The 19,618-nt window shown below is 45.2% G+C and overlaps 1 protein-coding gene across 4 annotated transcripts in view; it reads right to left on the reverse strand.

The window, feature by feature from the left end:
• Window positions 1–591: 591 nt before the first annotated feature.
• The window catches only part of LOC137423447 (serine/threonine-protein kinase MARK2), a 136,245-nt gene continuing 117,218 nt past the window's right edge, over window positions 592–19,618 (reverse strand). For all 4 annotated transcript variants that reach the window (XM_068110634.2, XM_068110630.2, XM_068110635.2 and 1 more), the window contains one exon: window positions 592–790. In XM_068110634.2, coding sequence (XP_067966735.1) covers window positions 689–790 — 102 coding nt within the window. In that variant the 3' untranslated portion in view covers window positions 592–688. The remainder of the gene's footprint in view (window positions 791–19,618) is intronic.

The raw sequence follows: 19,618 nt of genomic DNA on the forward strand, positions 1-19,618 counted from the left end.
TCAGTGCAGTGTACTGCTTTATTCTTCCAGTTGAGCACCCAGGGGTATTGCCCCTATTTTTTCAAACCTTCTGCAGTTTCACACATGGAAATATCTCCTCAATGTAACCTACACTTTCCCCTACACCACCAACGTCACTGTCCCAAATGAAAGCTTGAGGTTCAACTTCGATTTTCCTCCCATTTTTCTCTTCAAGGTAGAATCGTCTTCTGGAGTCTGTTTTACCGTGCTCTTTCCGCCAGATCTTCAAGTTTGCTGTCAAACACCACCCTCAAATTTAGTTTGGTAAATCTTTTGGGTTCAGTCTTTCAGATTTTTCCGCCCTCTCGTACCTGAGATTTCCCTCCCAGTCATTGTGTTGTAGTTCAGTCGGCCGTCCTCACATTCCTGTCCAGGAGGTCTTCAAGCCAATGAAGCCTTTGTCGCTCCTGTGTGAAGCGGGGCCATCGCCGTGAAATATAAAACACACAGGAAATGGCGCTTTGTGCTGAGGCGCGGCGGTGATGGTCATGGTTAACTTAACCCCCGACCAGACAAAGATCCCCGGGGGGTTAAACAACACTTGGGGACGATCAAAAGAATCTAGAGGAATTGGGAGAAAATGTTTAATGAGTTTTGGTTCTGTGACGGTGTGGAAAGCACGGTGTACCATGGTGCGTTGCACCAGCCACATGTGGCGACGGCATATTCAGCTGAGGGATATCTGCGAAGGGTCCTGTGTCCTGTTTGCTGCGGCACGGCACGAGCAGTGGGCGTAGCAACCGCGGCTGGGTTCTCCATACAGGAACCCCTGCAATCAATTGAGCAAAATAAATTAACATCAAGATTAAATAATCTGGAAGGATTAAATTAACAAAGTAAATTAACTAAAAGCGTATAACAGATGTGAGTAAAACAAGAAGCAAAAGACATAAAATGTCATAGCTCCTGTATTTTTAGTAATTTTTCTGTGCAGAGTTAAAGGCCATCAGTCGGCCGTCTTTGATCAGATTACAAAAGAAAATGTTCTGCCTATGTATACTCTCATGTATTGTCTTTGTGCCAAGTTTGAACAAAATTGGTCCATGCATGTCTGAGAACTGGTTGGGGACACATCTAAGTAACAAAATGGCCACCACTTGGTCATCTTGGATTTGATCTCGAAAGAAAATGACGTGCATATGTAACCCATTATTCATTATCTGTGTGCCAATTTGAACAAGGTTGGTAAATGCATGTCCGAACTAGAACGACACTCTTCGATGTCACGACGTTGACTGATATGCCTCCGCCCACATTATTACATCATTATAATACTTGTACCAAGTTTGCTTTAAATCTATTCAGCTGTTCTAAAGTTATCACATTTTTACCTGACATGACCTCTGACCTTTGACGTCTTGACCCCAAAAATTAATCAGTTTATGTTTACATCATTATACATACCTGTACCATGTTTTAATTTAAATCCCTTCAGCTATTCACAAGTTATCACATTTTTACCTGACATGACCTCTGACCTTTGAACTCAGGACCCCCAAAATCTAATCAGTTAATCTTTATATCATTATACATATCTGTACCGGGTTCTAATTAGATCCATTTACCCGTTCTTAAGTTACAGACCTATTACAGACTTTGACCTTTGACCTCTTCACCCCAAAATGTAATCAGTTAGTTTTTACATCATTATACATACCTGCACCAAGTTTGAATTGGATCACTTCAGCCTTTCTCAAGTTATAGACCTATTACAGACTTTGACTTTAACCTTGACATTTGACCCAAAGTCTGAGGAGTTAACCTTTCATCATTATACATACCTGTACGAAGTTGGAATTAGATCACTTCAGCCATTATCAAGTTATAGACCTATTACGGACTTTGACCTTTGACCTTTGCCCCCAAAATCGAATCAGTTAATCTTTACATCATTATGCCTACCTGTACCAAGTTTGAAATAGATCTCAGGCCGAGGAGAAAGGGGGTGGGACACAGGAACAAGGTGTGGCACGTCAACTCACCATCAGAGGTGGAGCCAGCGAGCCCTTACCAGCCAACCAGGGCTGATGAAATACCATCACGGGCGTGGCTCTATGAAGCGCGCATTGATCTTGAAGCGCGTAATATAAGCGCCAGGGTGAGCCTTTTTAGAGTCGACTTGGGTTGGAGACAGCGCTTGGTGGGGTCTGGCTGAGAGACGAAGCTGCACGGAGCTCTTTGACGAACTGCTTCGGAAAGCCCCTACAGCGTGAAAATATACGTGCAGCTGCTGCCGGGTTTCGCCTAAAGCCCGGAGCGTGGACCGGAGCATGGACTGGAGCCAACCTTGACGCTGTGCATTTGCCCGGACCTTCCTGCCCTGCCAGTCTGCATGGACCTTCTCCTCCTTCCAGCCATTCCTTCCTGCCATTCCCTATTCGTGTGAGTCTGTTTGTTTTGTCTGGGTTTTCTGGGTTTCGAAATCACCAGTCACCAGTCACCAAATCACCAAATCACCAGGAAATCACCAGTGAAGGAGCAGTGCTCCTGCTTGAGACGGACGAAGTGACGGACAAGACACAAACTCGTCCGAGAAGATGTTTAATGTATAATCAACTCGGGAACTCTGAAAACCCGTTTATCCAGAAACGAAAACCCAGAAAACCCGTTACATATAAGACTGTTTAAGGCTGCCCTGTGTCCTGCTTCTTCTTCCTCTTCTGTATATTCTTTGCCTTTAGTTTCCTCTTCATTTCGTGTAAATAATTAATAAATACCTGTTATTCCTTTACTTTGGTTTCTTCTTCCCCCGATCGCTTTTGTCCTGTCTCCAATTGAGCACCTGTGGCACGATTTGGCCAACCGCAATAATCGGGTTAGTCTATTTGCAAACGGCTCGGATCGTGGATTGCTAAACCACTCGGCAACTACCATCACATCCGCGGTTCGAGTAGGGACTCATTTCCCTGCTTTGCGGAGAGATTGGTGAAGGTATTTGGGAAATCCTTGACCAATCACCCAGGCTCATCTCATCCCGCAAAGGAGCGAGATACAATATATGTATATATATATATATATATATATATATATATATATATATATATATATATATATATATATATGTATATACATACATACATACATACATACATAGTTACATACATACATACATACATACATACATACATACATAGTTACATACATACATACATACATACATACATACAGTGAAACCTTGACTTACGAGTGCACCAACTTACGAGTTTTCCGAGATACGAGCCGTCGCTTGGTCGATTTTTTGCTTTGTGATGTGAGCCGAGATCTGAGTTACGAGCGAGCGAGCTTGGATATAAAACACGTAATCGTCGAAAAACATGAGCGAGGTGTGCGTGTTGTCGACTTGGCGAGGCAGTACGATCGTAGTACTTCTTCGATATGTACGATTTTGAAGCAGAAGGAGTCGATAAAGGCTATAACGCCAGCCAAGGGCGTTAAGATTATTTCAAAGCTCCGGACCTCTGTCCATGAAGAGATGGAGAAGTTGTTGTTTGTGTGGTTGACGGAGAAGCAGCTCGCAGGAGATACCGTGACCGAGAGCACCATCTGTGAGAAGGCACGAGACATTTATGGGGATTTGGTGCAGCAGACGGCGGGAACATCAACGGACGAGGCATCGGAAGAGTCATTCAAATTTTAAGAAGAGGACCGGCATTCACTCCGTCGTCAGGCATGGTGAGGCAGCAAGCTTGGATGTGAAGGCAGCTGAAGATTTTATTATAACTTTTGCCAAACTGATAGAAGCCGAAGGATACATCCCCCAGCAAATCTTCAACTCTGACGAGACAGGGCTCTTCTGGAAAAAGATGCCGAGGAGGACGTATATAACGGCAGAGGAGAAGAGCATGCCAGGCCACAACTTGTTCAGAGTGCCGGCGATAGCTCGCCTTCTCTTTGTGGAAGACACGGTGAGATCCTTAACATCCAACAACTAATGGGACGCAAACGGGGCGCCCAGTTTAGCGGTACACACATTGATGAATCACCCTGCCTGTGAAACACCGACATGACAGGTTATAGCTGGGTCGGGATTCAAACCCAGGCTGGACCGTTTAGAGTCAAGTGTGCGTACCTCCAGTCCAGGCCATCCTGCCAACTTGTATGCTGCATACAACATGCATTTTAAGGCAATTTTCCCTGCTAGAGCGGGGGTTAGCCTTGCGGTCCCCATGACAATCTTCTCCATTTTGCCCTATTTTCTGCATCTCCCCTTGTTAACCCCCTTGCCGGCATTTCTTCTTCCACCATCTTTAGCCAAGTCTTTCTCGGTCTTCCCCGTCCTCTACTTCCTTCTACATTAACTTCCATCACTCTTCTCAACCAGTCACTTTCATCCTTCCTCAATACATGACCAAACCATCTCAACCTGTTCCTCTTCACAGCATCAATCACAGGCAATATTCCCATCATCTTTCGCAATTCATCATTTGTCCTCCTCTCTCTCAACGATACTCCGCACATCCATCGAACCATTCGCATTTCCACCCTTTCCAGCCTTCGTTGCTGCTCTACGTTCATTACCCATGTCTCGCTCCCATAAATCATAACACTTCTCACACATGCAGCATACACCTTTCCCTTCAGCTTCAGCGACACTCTCCTCCTCATCAGCACGCCACTCAGTTCCCGAAACTTCTTCCATGCACATCTCACTCGAGCAACCGTTGCCGAGTCTGATCCACCTTCTCCATTCAGCATGTCTCCGAGCTAGCAAAATGTTTTCACACCTTCCAGCTTCACGCCATCTCCAAGATCCAACTCAACATTTCCTCCATCTGCAGCTCCCTCTGCGCACACCTTACATTTGAATGTAGCTGCCACACTGGTTAATGACCCTCTCAGACCACTACATTTTTGATGAACCCACTCAGCGCACATTGTACACTGAATGGAGTTCACTCCGACACCCTTCCTGCACACAGCACACGGCCACTTCCCAGTTCTTTCCACCTCACCACATGCTTTACCACTTGCCATCACCTTTGTCTTTCCGATATTCACCTTCAGACCTTTTGTCTCCATACATTCCTTCCACTTGTTCATCTTTTCCTTCAGTCCATCCATACTTTCCGCAATCAACACCAGATCATCTGCATATAACAACTCCCACGGTAAACCCTCCTTTACGTTCTGAGCCAGCACCTCCATCACAGCTACAAATAGTAGTGGACTTAGTACCGACCCCTGATGCACTCCCACCTTCACCTCAAACTCACCACTGTTCCCGTCCTTTGTCCTTACAGCTGTGCGTGCTCTTTTGTACATTGCCATCACTACTCTGATCAACCATTCCTCCACTCCTAACTTCCTCAATGCCCATGTCAATACTTTGCATGGAACCCTATCGAATGCTTTCTCCAGATCAACAAACCCAAAAAACAACTTCTTCCTCTTATCCATGTACTTCTCCTGCAACTGCCTCACAATGAAAAGTGCATCTGTCGTTCCTCTTCCTGGCATAAATCCAAACTGCATTTCGTCGATGTTCACTTTCTTCCTTATCCTCCTTTCCAACGCCCTTTACAATACCTTCATTCCATGCTCCAATAACTTTATCGCTCGGTACGAGCCACACTCCAGAGGGTCACCTTTCCCCTTGTATAGAGGGACTCAGTTCCCAAACCAGTGGAATGCGGCCTTCTTTCACCACCAGATTACAGATCTCTGTCATTCTCTTCACACCCCAACTTCCTGCTGCCTTCAACATATCTCCCACAACTCCCGTCGGCCCTCCCGCTTTTCCACTCTTCATTGCTTTTATCGCTTGCAACCCTGGTGTTGGGCTAGTGGCTAGGGTGTCAGCTTAGGGTCCTAGGATCCTGGGTTGGGTCCTAGGATCCTGGGTTCGAATCCAGGTCGATCGCTGAATTAACGCCAGGGGGGTTGACTCAGCCTGTCATCCTTCCGAGGTCGGCTAATTGAGGACCAGTTCACTGGTAATTCCCTGTTTGTCGTTAAAGGCGGCAAAAAGGGTTGGCGTCAGGAAGGGCATCCGGCCGTAAAACATTGCTTCAAAAAGGGGACCGAAAAACAACAACAACCACGGTTCCCAAAAAAGGCCAACCCCCGCTTGCGGGGAAAAATGGCCTCTAAAGGTGGTTTTTATTGCTTTTATCGCTTCCTCAACTTCCTTCTCAGTTATCTTCTCTGCCGGTCCTAAAACTGGGTTACTCTCTATGTTGTCATCCCATTCATTCTCTGTATTCAACAGCATTTCCATATATCTTTTCCATCTTCCTTTAATTCCATCTGGGTCGACAACGATTTGTCCCACTTCATCCTTCAAGCAACTCACCCCCATCACATCACACCTCTCTTTCGCTATGTGCTTTGCAATCCTGAATACTGCTTTCTGACCCTCTTCCGAATCCAAGCGTTCTCCGAACATTTTCCTACATGCCTCCTGCGCCTTTGCTACCTCTTTCTTTGCAGCCTTCCTGGCTGCCTTATAACTTTCATGCTCTGCTGTTTCTGCTCCCATACCCTTCGCCTTCTGCCACTCTTTGAACTTCTTCCTCTTCTCGTCAATCCTCTTTCCAACTTCAACATCCCACCACCATGTTTCGGAGTGCCTCGGTGGTCCTTTTGTCCATCCACATACCTCACCAACGGCTCCCAACAGACTAGCTTTCATTGACATCCAACCACTTTCAAGCTCAACCACATTATCCTCTACCCTACTCAGCCTCTCTTTAATGCCTCCCTTACTGTCACCTCTTTCAACCTCCACACCTTCATTCTCGGTTGGTACTTCACCCGCCGAGCTCTCCTCGCACCTTTCACCCTTATGTTGCAGACAACAAGTGGTTCTGTGAAACAGCCTCCTCCCCGGGATCACCTTTGTGTCCCGGAGGTGCCCCCTATCTCGCCTACGCACCATCAGGTAGTCAACGGTTGTCGTCGACCCACCTGACGTGTATGTAACAAGCTTATTGTCCTCTTTCTGGAACTGAGTATTACAAATCAACAAATCAGCTCCATCAGCAAACTCCAAAATCCTTTCACCTTCTCCATTTCTCACACCATATCCGTAAACCCCATGAACTCCTCAAAACCGTCCATACTCCTTCCCACATGTCCATTTAAGTCTCCTCCCACCACAACAACTTCCTCATCTTTCACGTTTTCCATCAGCTTCTCTATCGCACACCAGAACTTGTCCTTCTCTTCATCGGTTCGACCAACCTGCGGAGCATATCCCGAGATGACGTTCACCAAGAGCTTTCCAATCATCATTTTCACCATCATCAACCTATCACTCACTCTAGTCACACTCACCACACTGTCTGCAAACTCCTCAGAAAACAGGACACCAACACCATTCACGCCCTCCGGGCACCCTTGCCACACAAACTTGTATTTCTGTGCCTGCCTACCCTTCACCATTCTCACACCACTTCCCTTCCATCTCGTCTCTTGCACACAACATATGTCCACTTCTCTCTGACCAATACTTCCACCACTTCTCCTGATCTCCCTGTCATTGTCCCTACATTCCATGTCCCAAACCTCAGAAACCGATCTCCACTTCGGGCTGTACCCTGCCCATATGTACTTGTGATTGTCATGGTTCTCTTTTTGAGGCAATGTTTTTATGGCCGGATGCCCTTCCTGACGCCAACCCTCTTAGTCGTCTCTTACGACACGCAGGGATACGGTGTACCTATTCTGACCAGGGTACACACTGGGAAACGTTTAAAACATGTAAATTCTGGGGGGGGGGGGGGGGGCGTCAGCATCACGGCTGCGGTTTAAACATATTCCAACAATATCCAAACAGAACCATGAAAAAAAAAAAAAAAAATCCGGGAAAAGTCTCCAAGCAAGAACGTGGATTTGAGAAGGAAGAAGCAGAGGCGGAAGAAAACGAGATACAGGGGGCGGGCACAAGCCGAGATGAGGAGGAGAGCGAACAAGCACGTGTCCGGGAGGAGAGAAAGAATCAATATATAATTCTTTGTCTCGGGAGGTGAGGTGAGAGGGAGAAAACAAAATAAAAGAAACAAGCAATACAGCGAAGGAAATAACCCAAACCGACAAAACACCGACGGGGGGGAGGGAAGCCCCAAGTTACCAGGCCACGCACGAGGTACGACTCAGAAAACGATTAACTACACACAAGTTTGCACGAACCACAAACCAACACCAACTAGAAACACACAATAACACGTACACAGCAAAATAACCAGTTGAAATTTGACAAAGACAAGAATGGGAAAACACTCAAACTTCGATGCCGTGGAGAGCTCGAAGTACGCCTCACTCGCCCGAGGAACCGGAAGTCTGCTGCATGCTGCATACAGGTGAAATATAAAGCGCGAGATATTTATATATATATATATTTCAAAAAAATTGGTGTGGGTTTTTTGGGGGCTGGAACGGATTAATAGCATTTCAATTCATTTTAATGGGGAAATTTAATTTGAGAAACGAGCAAATTGAGTTACGAGCTCGGTCACAGAACGAATTAAACTCGTAAGTCAAGGTTTCACTGTATATATATATATATATATATATATATATATATATATATATATATATATATATATATATATATATATATATATAGTTGTGGATATGAGAATTGTTTTTTATTATTGTTGTAAAATATCACCCTCCTTCCTCCAGTTGTTGTATAAAGGTCAAAGGTCGTGCTCGTAGTTATTTCATAAACACCCACGTAGCGAATAATAGATTTCCTCCTTGTTGGTAGTTATTTCCTTATTCTGTGTAGTAGGGTAAGGCTGTGTCTTCCATTAATTTAATACTCCATTGCACCAAGTGAAATAAGAGTAGATTCCTTTCACACCCCCCTTTCGTCAATTGCCAACTGCATTGGGAGGTTTGCTGCATTCTGCCACTGGTGTGGGGTTGTGTTTGTTTCACCCCAAACTCCATTAGCCACGAGGTAATCTCGGAGCCAAAGGTGGGAGGAGTCGGCCCAGCACCGGGAACAAGGCGTGGCCTTGCCAACGCCTTCTCTGAGGGCGGGATCGGTGAGCCCTCGCGACCAATCCAGGGCCGAGGCGAGCTCACCGATGGGCGTGTCATGAAGGCCGGCGGCCTGATCACCCCAGGGGCAATATAAGCATGCGCGGAAGCCTTTGTGGGAGAATGCGTAAGAGAGGTGCGGATGCGTCAGAACAGGGGGTTGGTTGAGTTGCGTCAGAGAGTTGCGTGTGTGCGAAGAAGAGAGTCCTGCGAGTTGCGAGAAAGAGAGAGAGAGCCCGTCACGCCAGACCCCCCCCCCCCCCCCTCCACCAGCAGCTTGCCTCCACCAGCAGCTTGGCTCCACCAGGCAGCGTCGACCCGTTACCCCACGCACACCACAGGATCGGTGGCATCGGCGGCCGTCGAGGTCCAGCCCGACGTCCCGTGCGGGATTAAGCTCCAGCCAGCTCCGTGCCTTCCTTTCCCTCCAGCCATCCACCTCCTGCCATTCCTGTCATCAGTCCCCGTGTGAGTCTGTCTTTGTTTGTTCTGTCCCTGGGTTAATTAAGACTGTATAGGTAAGCTAAGGTTCACTGTGTCCGCTTCTTCTTCTTCTGTTTTTTATTTTATTATCTTTCCTACTCCTTGGTTTCTTTCATTGTGTAAATAGTAAATAAATTATATTCGTATTTCCACCCTTTTGTTTTCCTTTTCTTCACATCCGTCGCTGTTGTGATTTCCCCATTGACTACCTGTGGCACGATTTGGCCAACGTTCAGAGAGTCGGGTTAGTCTTGGTAACAGTTCGGGCCGCGGCTGCCATCCGCTCGGCAAATTAACATCCCATCCGCGGTCCTCAACAATATATATTATATATATATATATATATATATATATATATATATATATATATATATATAATATATATATATATATATAATATATATATATATATATATATATATATATATATTAGGGTGGTCCTCAAATGTACACCAAAAAATAAAATTGGACTTTTTTCAGCTGCTTGTTGCTAAAATTGTTCCTTATTGTGAAAAAATGAAATGTGCCAAAGATGGTTTATATACGACTTTATTTACTACTGTCACACATGGGTTGAAAATTACAATGTTTCAGTATCGACACACAAAATTGTTTTTAATAGACTAACACTCAGATGTAATCCCAAATCAGTAAGAATGTATGACAATCATCATAAACACACAGAGTAAGAGTCCTCCAGACCATTGATTCCTCATTAATAAGTTCTGTGGTAAATTATTTCCTCCTTATCTTCTTTGCGTCGGGGAACTGATGGCGATGCCACTCAACAACTTGCAGCAGGTTCTGGCGCTGCTGTTCATCCTTTGTCAAGACTTTATTGTAGTCCTGTATTAATGCTACACCACGTTCTGCAAAGTCGTTGACAGTGGCAATGCCGCGCAAGACTTGCTGTGATGACTGAAATGATGGGTCATCGGCCCACTCACCAGGGTCCTTTTCTAGGAAGTCAGTATTGACTTTGAATGCAGTAAAAATTCGCAGAGGCAGAAGTAACAAAATCTGCAACAGTCTTGGCAGCGATGGCTTCTTTTGCTGTAAGATCCACATGTACCCGTGGTTGAGGATTCTCTTGGCATTCTTCTTTAAGAGCAGCTACTATCATTCGCTTGACATCAAGCTCAACACTATCGTCAAACAGAGCAAGTCCTGCCAGTTCTTCGTTGAGGTACCACAAGTGATTGGAAAGCTTTTTGCTGGTGGCTTTGGCAATCACTGAATCAGGATAGAAAATGAGTGCTTTTAAGAGAGCTAGGTCTCCAGCGGGAGCCCCAATGGCAGATGGAGCACTGAACCAGGCTTTGGTATACACTGCTCCAACAAATGCTGTAAAACGCTTTATGCCAGTGAGTTCCTTTGGGGTCAGTCGAAACTGATCACGGAACAAGTAGATCTTGATTCCATAAATCACACGGGCCATCCATCTTGCCCGATGCATGGCTCCTGGCTGCATGAACCTGAATCCTCTCAGAGGACGCTCACCAAACAGAATACCAGAATACCTGAACCAGAAATACATATACTACTGTGTTCAAAAAGTATCCGACCTTTGTTCATAAAAAATACTCGTATCCAGATACAACAAACTTACACTAATCTCCTTCAAAGTAGTCCCCTTGGGCTGCCACACACTTCTCCCAACGGTTCTGCCACTGTCCGAAGCAGCACTGGAACACCTCTTTTCGGATGGCGCGCAGGTGGTCCGTCGCATTCCGCATGATGTCTTCTCTGGACTGAAATCTGGTCCCTTTCAGGGGCATTTTCAGCTTGGAGAAAAGCCAGAAGTCACACGGAGCCATGTCGGGAGAGTAGGGTGCCTGACGAAGCACAGGTGTGTTGTGTTTGGCCAAGAAACTCTGTATCAAATGTGAAGAATGGGCGCAAACGGCGACGCAAACGGCTGGCAGCCGTTTGCTCCATCACGCAGCTCCATCTTCGTTTCATGCGTTTGCATGACATGCGTTTTGCGTGCATGCGTGTCATGCATGTCATGCATGCATCTTGCGTGCATTTTGCATTTGCACTTGCGCGCATGCATTTTGCGTGTCATGCATGCGTGACATGCGTGACATGCATTCATGCATGCGTTTGCATTCGCGCAGCATATTGGCAGCTCCATCACGATAACGCACCCGCCCATTCTTCAGAATCAATCGATTGCGCTGCAATTACTTTCGGTCTCTGTTTTTCCTGGTCTTTTCACCCCATACTTCCTTGTTTAAAATCTCAACTCAAAAAAAAAACAACCAAAAAAATATTTCCTTCTCTGTTCTTATCCGTTTGTTCGTTCTTATTTGTTCGTTCGTTCTTTAACCACGTTGTTCGTGATCACGTGATCTCGTTGTTAAAAATGTTTAAACTGTCCCCTGAAGAACTGTATTCTGTTGTATATTATAACACCTTTTTCTTCTTCTTCTATAAAAGGATGATTTTGACTTCTCACCAAATCTATTCATTCCAAAAAAAAATTCCATCTCTTACAGTGCCTCTTTCATACATTCCCTAAACTCTCCAGCACTCCACCCATCCTTCAGCGTCCTCAAACGTATTTTTGACTCGGTCTCAAGAAACTCATTTTGCAATAAATGTTCGTTTCCCATTAATCGTACACTTTTCAAAATCCAATCTCACCCCTCCCCTCCAAATCTTCCCCATCACCCCTTCCCTCCAAATGTACCCCCTTGCCCCTCCCCTCCAAATCATCCCCATCACCCATCTCTTTCAAATCTTCCCCCTTGCCCTTCCCTCCAAATCTTCCCCATCACCCATCCCTTTCAAATCTACCCCCCTTGCCCCTTCCCTCCTAAACTCCCCCTACATCCCTCCCCTCCGAGACTCTCCCTCGCTCCTCCCCTCCTCGACTCCCCTCTCATCCCTTCTCCTCAAAGCGTCCTCCCCGCTTCTTCCCCCTCCCAACTTTCACCTTCATCTCCCCCAACCTTCTGCTTCACTCTTCCCCCGCCTCAAATAACACCTCACTGCGCCTCACCCAATCACCATCAAACCTTTTGTCCGCCCCATACTTCCCTTTCTCCAAGCTATTCTGAAATATCTGACACACCTTCAACAGCTCTCCCTACCTCTTCCTCCTCGTCCACAACTTACCCTACCGCTCCCCCCCCCCCCCCTGTTCTGTATCCGATGCTCCCCCTTCCTCTTCTTTAACAGTATGGACCTCAAACATCCGGGGCCTTCGCTCAAACCTGACTGATCTCTCCATACAGGTTGCTTCTGACAAACCAGACGTGATCTGCTTAACAGAAACTTTCCTCCTTCATGATGTCGCTGATTCCTTGGTATCTCTCCCAGGTTACTCCCTCCTCCGGTATGATAGACCTGAGCCTCGTCCTGGAGGTGGGGTTGCTATCTTTATTTAAAAAAACTCTCTTCCTCACTCGCCCTGCACTGCCCTCTCTCCACCTCACCCCCAGGAATACCTTTGGCTACGGCTTCCCCTTCGCTCCCACCTTTTGTTCATATGTGTGTTGTACCGTCCACCAAACAGTGATGACGCCATCTACATCTCGCTGTCTGATAATATGGACCAACTTCTATTTACCCATCCCAACTCTCTCTTCCTCATATGTGGTGATTTCAATTGTCACCATGCCAGTTGGCTGCGTGTGGGTACCTCTCTCACCAGCCATGGCTCTTAAGCAAAGGACTTCTGTGACTCACTGGGACTGACACAATCTGTCAATTTCCCGACCCGGATCTCAGTCAACGGAGCATCTTCTCTTCTGGACTTGGTTCTGACTAACTTCCCTGAAAATGTCTGCTGCTCTTCTTCTGCTCCAATCGGCTCATCTGATCATGTGCTTGTTAAAGTGGACATCTCTCTGACCATTCTCAGAAAGCCTCCTCAGCGTCGACGAGTCTGGCATTTCACTCAGGCCAACTGGCATGGTCTTCAAGCAGCCATCAATCATCTGGACTGGTCTCCCATCTCTAACCCCTCTGACATCAACTCATCCTGGGAATTCTTCCAAAGTAAATTGCTCTCATGCACAGATTTATCCCATCTCGTCTTCAGTTGTCATACCCTTCCTCCCGTCCATGGTACATGGAATCTTGTGGTGAGGCTATTGCCCAGAAACAACTTGCTTTCGTCTCCTGGAAAGCAAATCCAACGGAAGGAAATCTCATTTTCTTTCACAAAGCCCGAAACAAGTGTGTGTCCACCCTCAGGAGAGCCAGGAAACAATATCTCTCCATTCTCAGGACCGAACACTCTTATCTGTCTCCCTCTTCCAAATCCTGGTGGCGTCTGTTCAAATCTGTTTCTGGTGTTTGTTCCCCCTCCATACCCTCCCTCACCTCAAATGGCCACACGGCTTAATCCGCACGTGAACAAGCTGAATGCCTCAACTCTGTGTTTGCCTCTAAATCTTGTGTCCCAAACCCATCCCTCTCTGTACCCACTATACCCAGTTGCACCTAGACTCTGTGTCCTTTCCTCCTGACAAGGTGGAAAAGTTTCTGTCAACCCTCGACTCTGATTCTGCAACTGGACCTGACGGCATCAGCCCATGGGTCCTAAAATCCTGCTCTTCCGCTCTTTCACTTCCTCTCTCTGTTCTCTTCACCCTCTCTTTTGCTCAAGGTCATCTGCCATCTGCTTGGAAATCTGCCAACATCACCGCTTTGCACAAAAAAGGTGCAAAAACAGATCCCAGCAACTACAGACCAATCAGCCTTCTCCCAATTATCAGCAAAGTCATGGAATCCATCATTGCTTCAGATATGAAATCTTTCCTCTTCTCCAATGGCTTGATCTCTGATCATCAATTTGGTTTCAGACCTGGTCACTCTACTCTGGACATGCTGCTTCTGCTTTCTCAACAATGGATGGAGGTCCTCAATGCCAAACAGGAAATTAGAGCTGTCTCCCTTGACATATCACGTGCCTTCGATACGGTCTGGCACCCCGCTCTGCTCACAAACTCTCCTCTTTTGGTATCCATGGAAATCTCCACGCATGGCTGGCGGATTTCCTCTCTCGTCGTAGTCAACGTGTGGCCCTGAATGGGTTTCTCTCATCTCTTCCTGTTCAGCCTGGAGTTCCCCAAGGCAGTGTTCTGGGCCCTGTGCTTTTTCTGGTCTTCATCAATGATCTCTCTGACTCTCTTGAAAATCCTCCCTATCTCTTTGCCGATGACTCTACTCTCTGTCGCTCCATTCTTCATCCCTCAGATCGGCAGTCTGCAGCCTCCTCGCTCTCTGCAGACCTGGACAAAATCGCAGACTGGGCAAACAAGTGGAACATGTCTTTCAATCCTGACAAATCTCACACTCTTACGATGTCTCTCCGAAAAGACCGACTGGACAACCCTCCCATCCACTTTCTGAATAATCCTCTCCAAGAAGTTCTGTCACTCAAGCTTTTGGGTCTCACTATCTGTCATGATCTTTCCTGGGAAAACTACATTTCAAATCTGGCCTCCAAAGCCAGTCGCCGACTGGGCATCGTCCGTCGTGCGAAGTCCTTCTTTGGCACACCTGAGCTCCTCACCACATACAAGGCTTTCATCTGCAGCTCAATGGAATACTGCTCTCCCCTCTGGGCTGGTGCTCCTGCCCCACACCTAGCTCGTCTTCACGCTGTTGAAACCAAAGCCTTCAGAATCATTGGAATCTCCCGCGATGAAGCTAACTCCAGCTGGTTGGATGGCAGCCTTTGGCCTAGCCAATAGTGCTATGTGCATTTGGCCAAGCCAATAGTGCTATGTATGTTTATCATTGGTTTTCATTCAGAATCTGTTTCTTAATTAGACTAATTAGTTCACTTTAACTTTTTTTTCTCAACTAAATCAAATTGTCACTTTCTTAGACCATTATTGGACCTTTATTAGTAAATAAACCTTCACTGTCAACCTGCATTCCTCTCCAGTAAAGCAGATATGTATCATAACAGTAACCGCTGGCGGCCATTTTGAGAAATGGCTGCCATAGCCATCAGGGGCTGAATCTGAGATGGCCCAATATCCAGATATTTTCATAATATGATAGTCTACTAGTGTGCCAAATTTGGTGCTTTCCTCACAAAATGCACAATTGTTATGCTATATTTAGCTTAGCTGCCGGACTATTAGAGTTGCAGTCTGTTCGGGCTGGCTGTGTCAGGCGGGCTGTAGAGTATTATTTTGGGGGGTGACAGCGGTGTTGTGGAGTAGGTAGGAGGTTTTTGTAAGCTTTTAAATAGAATATTTATCCTATGGTCTGTGGTCTGACTGACAAGTTCAAGGGTCTGACACAATTATGGTGTCTGGGAGATGTTTAGGGATCACATGGCTCGGAGATGTGGAGCTTCTTCTTCCTCAAAGAAGGGTATCCAGATTAATAAAGTATAATGATTAAATAATAATGATACCACCCTCTGTCCAGACAAGTATTAATGTGAATCCTCTGTCCAGTGTAAATGTGATGTCATGTGTAATGACGTGTCTGTCTGTCTGTCATGTATAAAAATAATGATTAAACAAAGATGTATTGGAACTGCTGTTTGTAATAATTCACTTAACATTAAGTTTGTATGGAATTATGTTTGTCCTTCTTTTTTTTTTTTCTTTTTTCAATTGGATGTTAAAGCGACCAAGAGGTCATGTGGTTATGACGTCATATTGTGATGTCATCGCAAATCTAATGATAATTGTTCGATGATAAAGGCAACGGAGCAGGTTGAGGTCACCGTGCTGCTCAGTGATTTAACAGCGCTCGTGATTGGTGAAATTTGGAGGGAACATGAGATACAGGCGTGCGAGACAAGTGTGTTTTAACCAGGTGATAAATGCTCACTTGAGGTGGAGATGCAAATTAACCAAGACACAGGTGAGTGTGGTGGAGTGGCTGGACAAAGGTGAGTGGAAAAGGTGGAAATGATTGGTTGGAGGGAATTCTCATATATTGTCATGTTTGTATTTGCATCTGGAGATGTTGCATTGAATTGTTGCATTAAATTAAAATTAAATTAGATTAAAATTAAATTTAAAGCTTGCAGTAAATTAAATATTGGTTTCAGTGTTAAGTGTTGTACTGTTTGAATTCTGCAATAGGGTGCCAGAATTTGACCTCTAGTGACAAATGATTTTGTTGGCAAACTATTTGTTTGCAGTTTGGTTTGTAAGTGAGCTGGCAAAGAGATTGTGCCAGTCTGATGAAGTAGTGTCCTTTGGATGGGAGTTGGAGCCTGGTTGGGTTCGGGGCTTGTGGCTTTTCTCGATTGTCTGTCTGTCTGTGAATGGAAACTCACAGGGTTGGGGCCGGACTTGAGCAGAACGCAGATGGAAATGTGAGTGGCACCTTGTGTCATTGTCAGAATGACAATGTTTATGAATTTGTGAAATAAGGAGGGGTAAGGATGAGTCTGGAAGAAGATCCGTTGGTGTGAGTAGTGGATGGAATTTGACCTTAAAGGGTGGTGGTGGTGCTGATTGCGCCGGGCAGTTGTGTTATGGTGTTGTGGTGTGCAATGTCATTGTGGAGAACACCGAGTGGCGAGTGTGGAAATGTTAATCGGCCAGGATATGGCGGATCTCTGTTTTATGTTGTGGCCTGGTTGTTGGCAATGACGTCATTAGGGCTGTAATTGTGGCATCGCCATTCAATCGGGGAAGGCACTTGGTCTGGTTCCTTTTTTTGGAGGTTTGGAGGCATCGTGGCTCCTGGGTAAATATTCACCACCTGAATGATAACGTGTTGTCTTTATGTGCAAAACTAATGAGGGCTGTCAAGGGTGTCCATTTGCAGATAACTTGGTTCTGATCAGGAGTTTCGGGAGGAGGCACCACCTACAACCAAGGTGGGCTGGTCTACCAGGTGGTCACCAAACAGGTGCTGTCAACCGCACACTGCAGTGAGATATGGAGATAAAACCACCTGATACATGCATCACCTCCACCCACACTGAGTCTTGACGACAGTAATACATATTAGAACTATTTTTGTTTTTTATATTTACCTTCGCAAAAGCGGAAGGTTATGTTTTGATCGCTGTGTATTTATTTGTATGTCTGTGTGTGTGTGTGTATGTTAATCGCATAACTCAAAAAGTATTCAACCGAATTGCATGAAATTTGGTGGGATGATTGGTTATTATACGGGACACATTTGATTAGATTTTGGGAGCAATCGGGTCAAAGGTCAAGGTCAAGGTCACGAAAAGGTCAAAATCGTATTTTTGTTGTTCTGTTCCCTACACTCCCATGCCAAGTACAGAACAGTAGCTGCGGCGAAGGTATGCGCTCTACCGAGTGCCCGTTCTAGTTTTATTTGTTTTATTTGCAATGAAATAAATAAATTTTAAAAAGGGAGGTGATTGGACACAGGATAGGGTTTTTTGGGATAGGGTTTTTTGGACGGGCTTTTTGCTGGGAATGTGGCAAGTGTGTCACAGGGACAGACGATTTGAGTTGGATGTGAGAATTATTTAATTGATTCTTCACCATTGAGTGATGTGGCCAAAATTTCACCAAGTGCCAATCTAGGTCATAGTAGACATTGGGATATTGATATTTCATGATAAAAATAGATTGGGAAAAATATATTGGGATTCATAGTAGATATTGGGCAACTCTGGAAGATGGAAGTGGAGAGACCCAGGATTGGACTTAATTACAATTTTTGGAACAACTCATTTTCCGATTGATGAGAAACGCCATGGATCCCTACACAATGTGAGACAATGTGGGACAGCCAGAGGCTGAAACAGGTGCAGGGAACAGGTGCATGATATGCTAAAAGCAGGACCCGGGAAGAGGCCAGGTGGATTGGAGTGATGTGTGTGGTGGCGATCACCGACTGGTGCCTGCTTAATCGGGCTAGACATTTTGAAATATACAAGATATTTTGCTTTGTGAAATTGTAATTTTGGGGTCCAGATGTAATTTTTATTTTTTTGGTAGTTTTGGTGGTGGGAGCTCGTGTAAAATTGGGGTGTGCTGTGTTGTGCTCAAGGTTTGCAGAATTTACCCTTGATGACAAACTATTTGGCATGTTGGATTATTAGTGTCGAGCTGTGATCAAAACGCTTGGCCTGTGATTGAAATCTCAAACTGTTCAAATGAGATTTTGAACATTGGGGTTAGACATGATCGATGGAGAACTTACATTGATTTAAAAAGTGAATTTCCATAAAATACTTCCATAAAAGGAAGAGAATAAAAGGAAGAAAATAAAATTGAATGCAGACATTGGCAAATTCTGGAAAATTGATGGACACATTTTATCAAAATGACCATATAAGGCTACAATGCTATCTATGGGTAGAAGGTTTACCAGGTAGAGGGTGGTGGTATGCCTTTGGGAGTAAAGTTGGCCAAATTTGTAAGGGATCTTACATGAACTTAGCAGAGCACTCTCTGCTCACGGATTTCTGATACATATAGATTTGGATTTTGTCAGAATGTAATATTATGCTGTAGGTATCGACGGTTCGGCCGGATTTAAGGGATACACCATTGGATATTAAAGGAAGGCGTGTTCCTATCAAATGTAAGACAGTATAAATTACGACCAAAGGCTGACAAGAGCATTGAAGCGGTCATCAAAGCATTGTGTAAGCCAGGGATAATTGGTGAAACAGGGTCAAAGGGATGACCCATTAAAAGCAAACTTTGAAATATACTCAAACCACACCCCCGGCAAGAGGCTTGAGTGAGAAACGAGGAGAACACATATTGGAAGGTAGCAAGAGAGGTGGCAACAATGCAGAACAGGATTCAGTGCTGGTCATGCATGAAATTTAGGTTTAGATTTGGATTCAAGATTCAAGGCCTCTAAATTCAATTTAGATTCAAGGCCTCTAAATTTGGATTTGGGATTGGGAGCGATTTGGGATGGATCGCAGATTGGTTCAAAGGATTGAAGGGGCATGACTGTTAAATGGTTGTTGACTGCACTTGCAGTGGTAATTGGGGTAGTAATTTGGGCAAAATGAGCAGAAATCGGGAGGCTCTTCTGAGGAAAAGAAGATAAAGGCAAGAACACTTGTGGAGCTCTTTACTCATGTGGAAAACTGTGTGGAAGATGGACCTTCCACTTTTTCGGTCTTGCATCAGCTGTATGAAAACCACGTAAGATTGTTGATAAAGGAGACTAACAGAACCTGATT

Source organism: Myxine glutinosa, chromosome 3 (assembly GCF_964187855.1).
Source record: "Myxine glutinosa chromosome 3, kmMyxGlut1.1, whole genome shotgun sequence".
NCBI lineage: Eukaryota > Metazoa > Chordata > Myxini > Myxiniformes > Myxinidae > Myxine > Myxine glutinosa.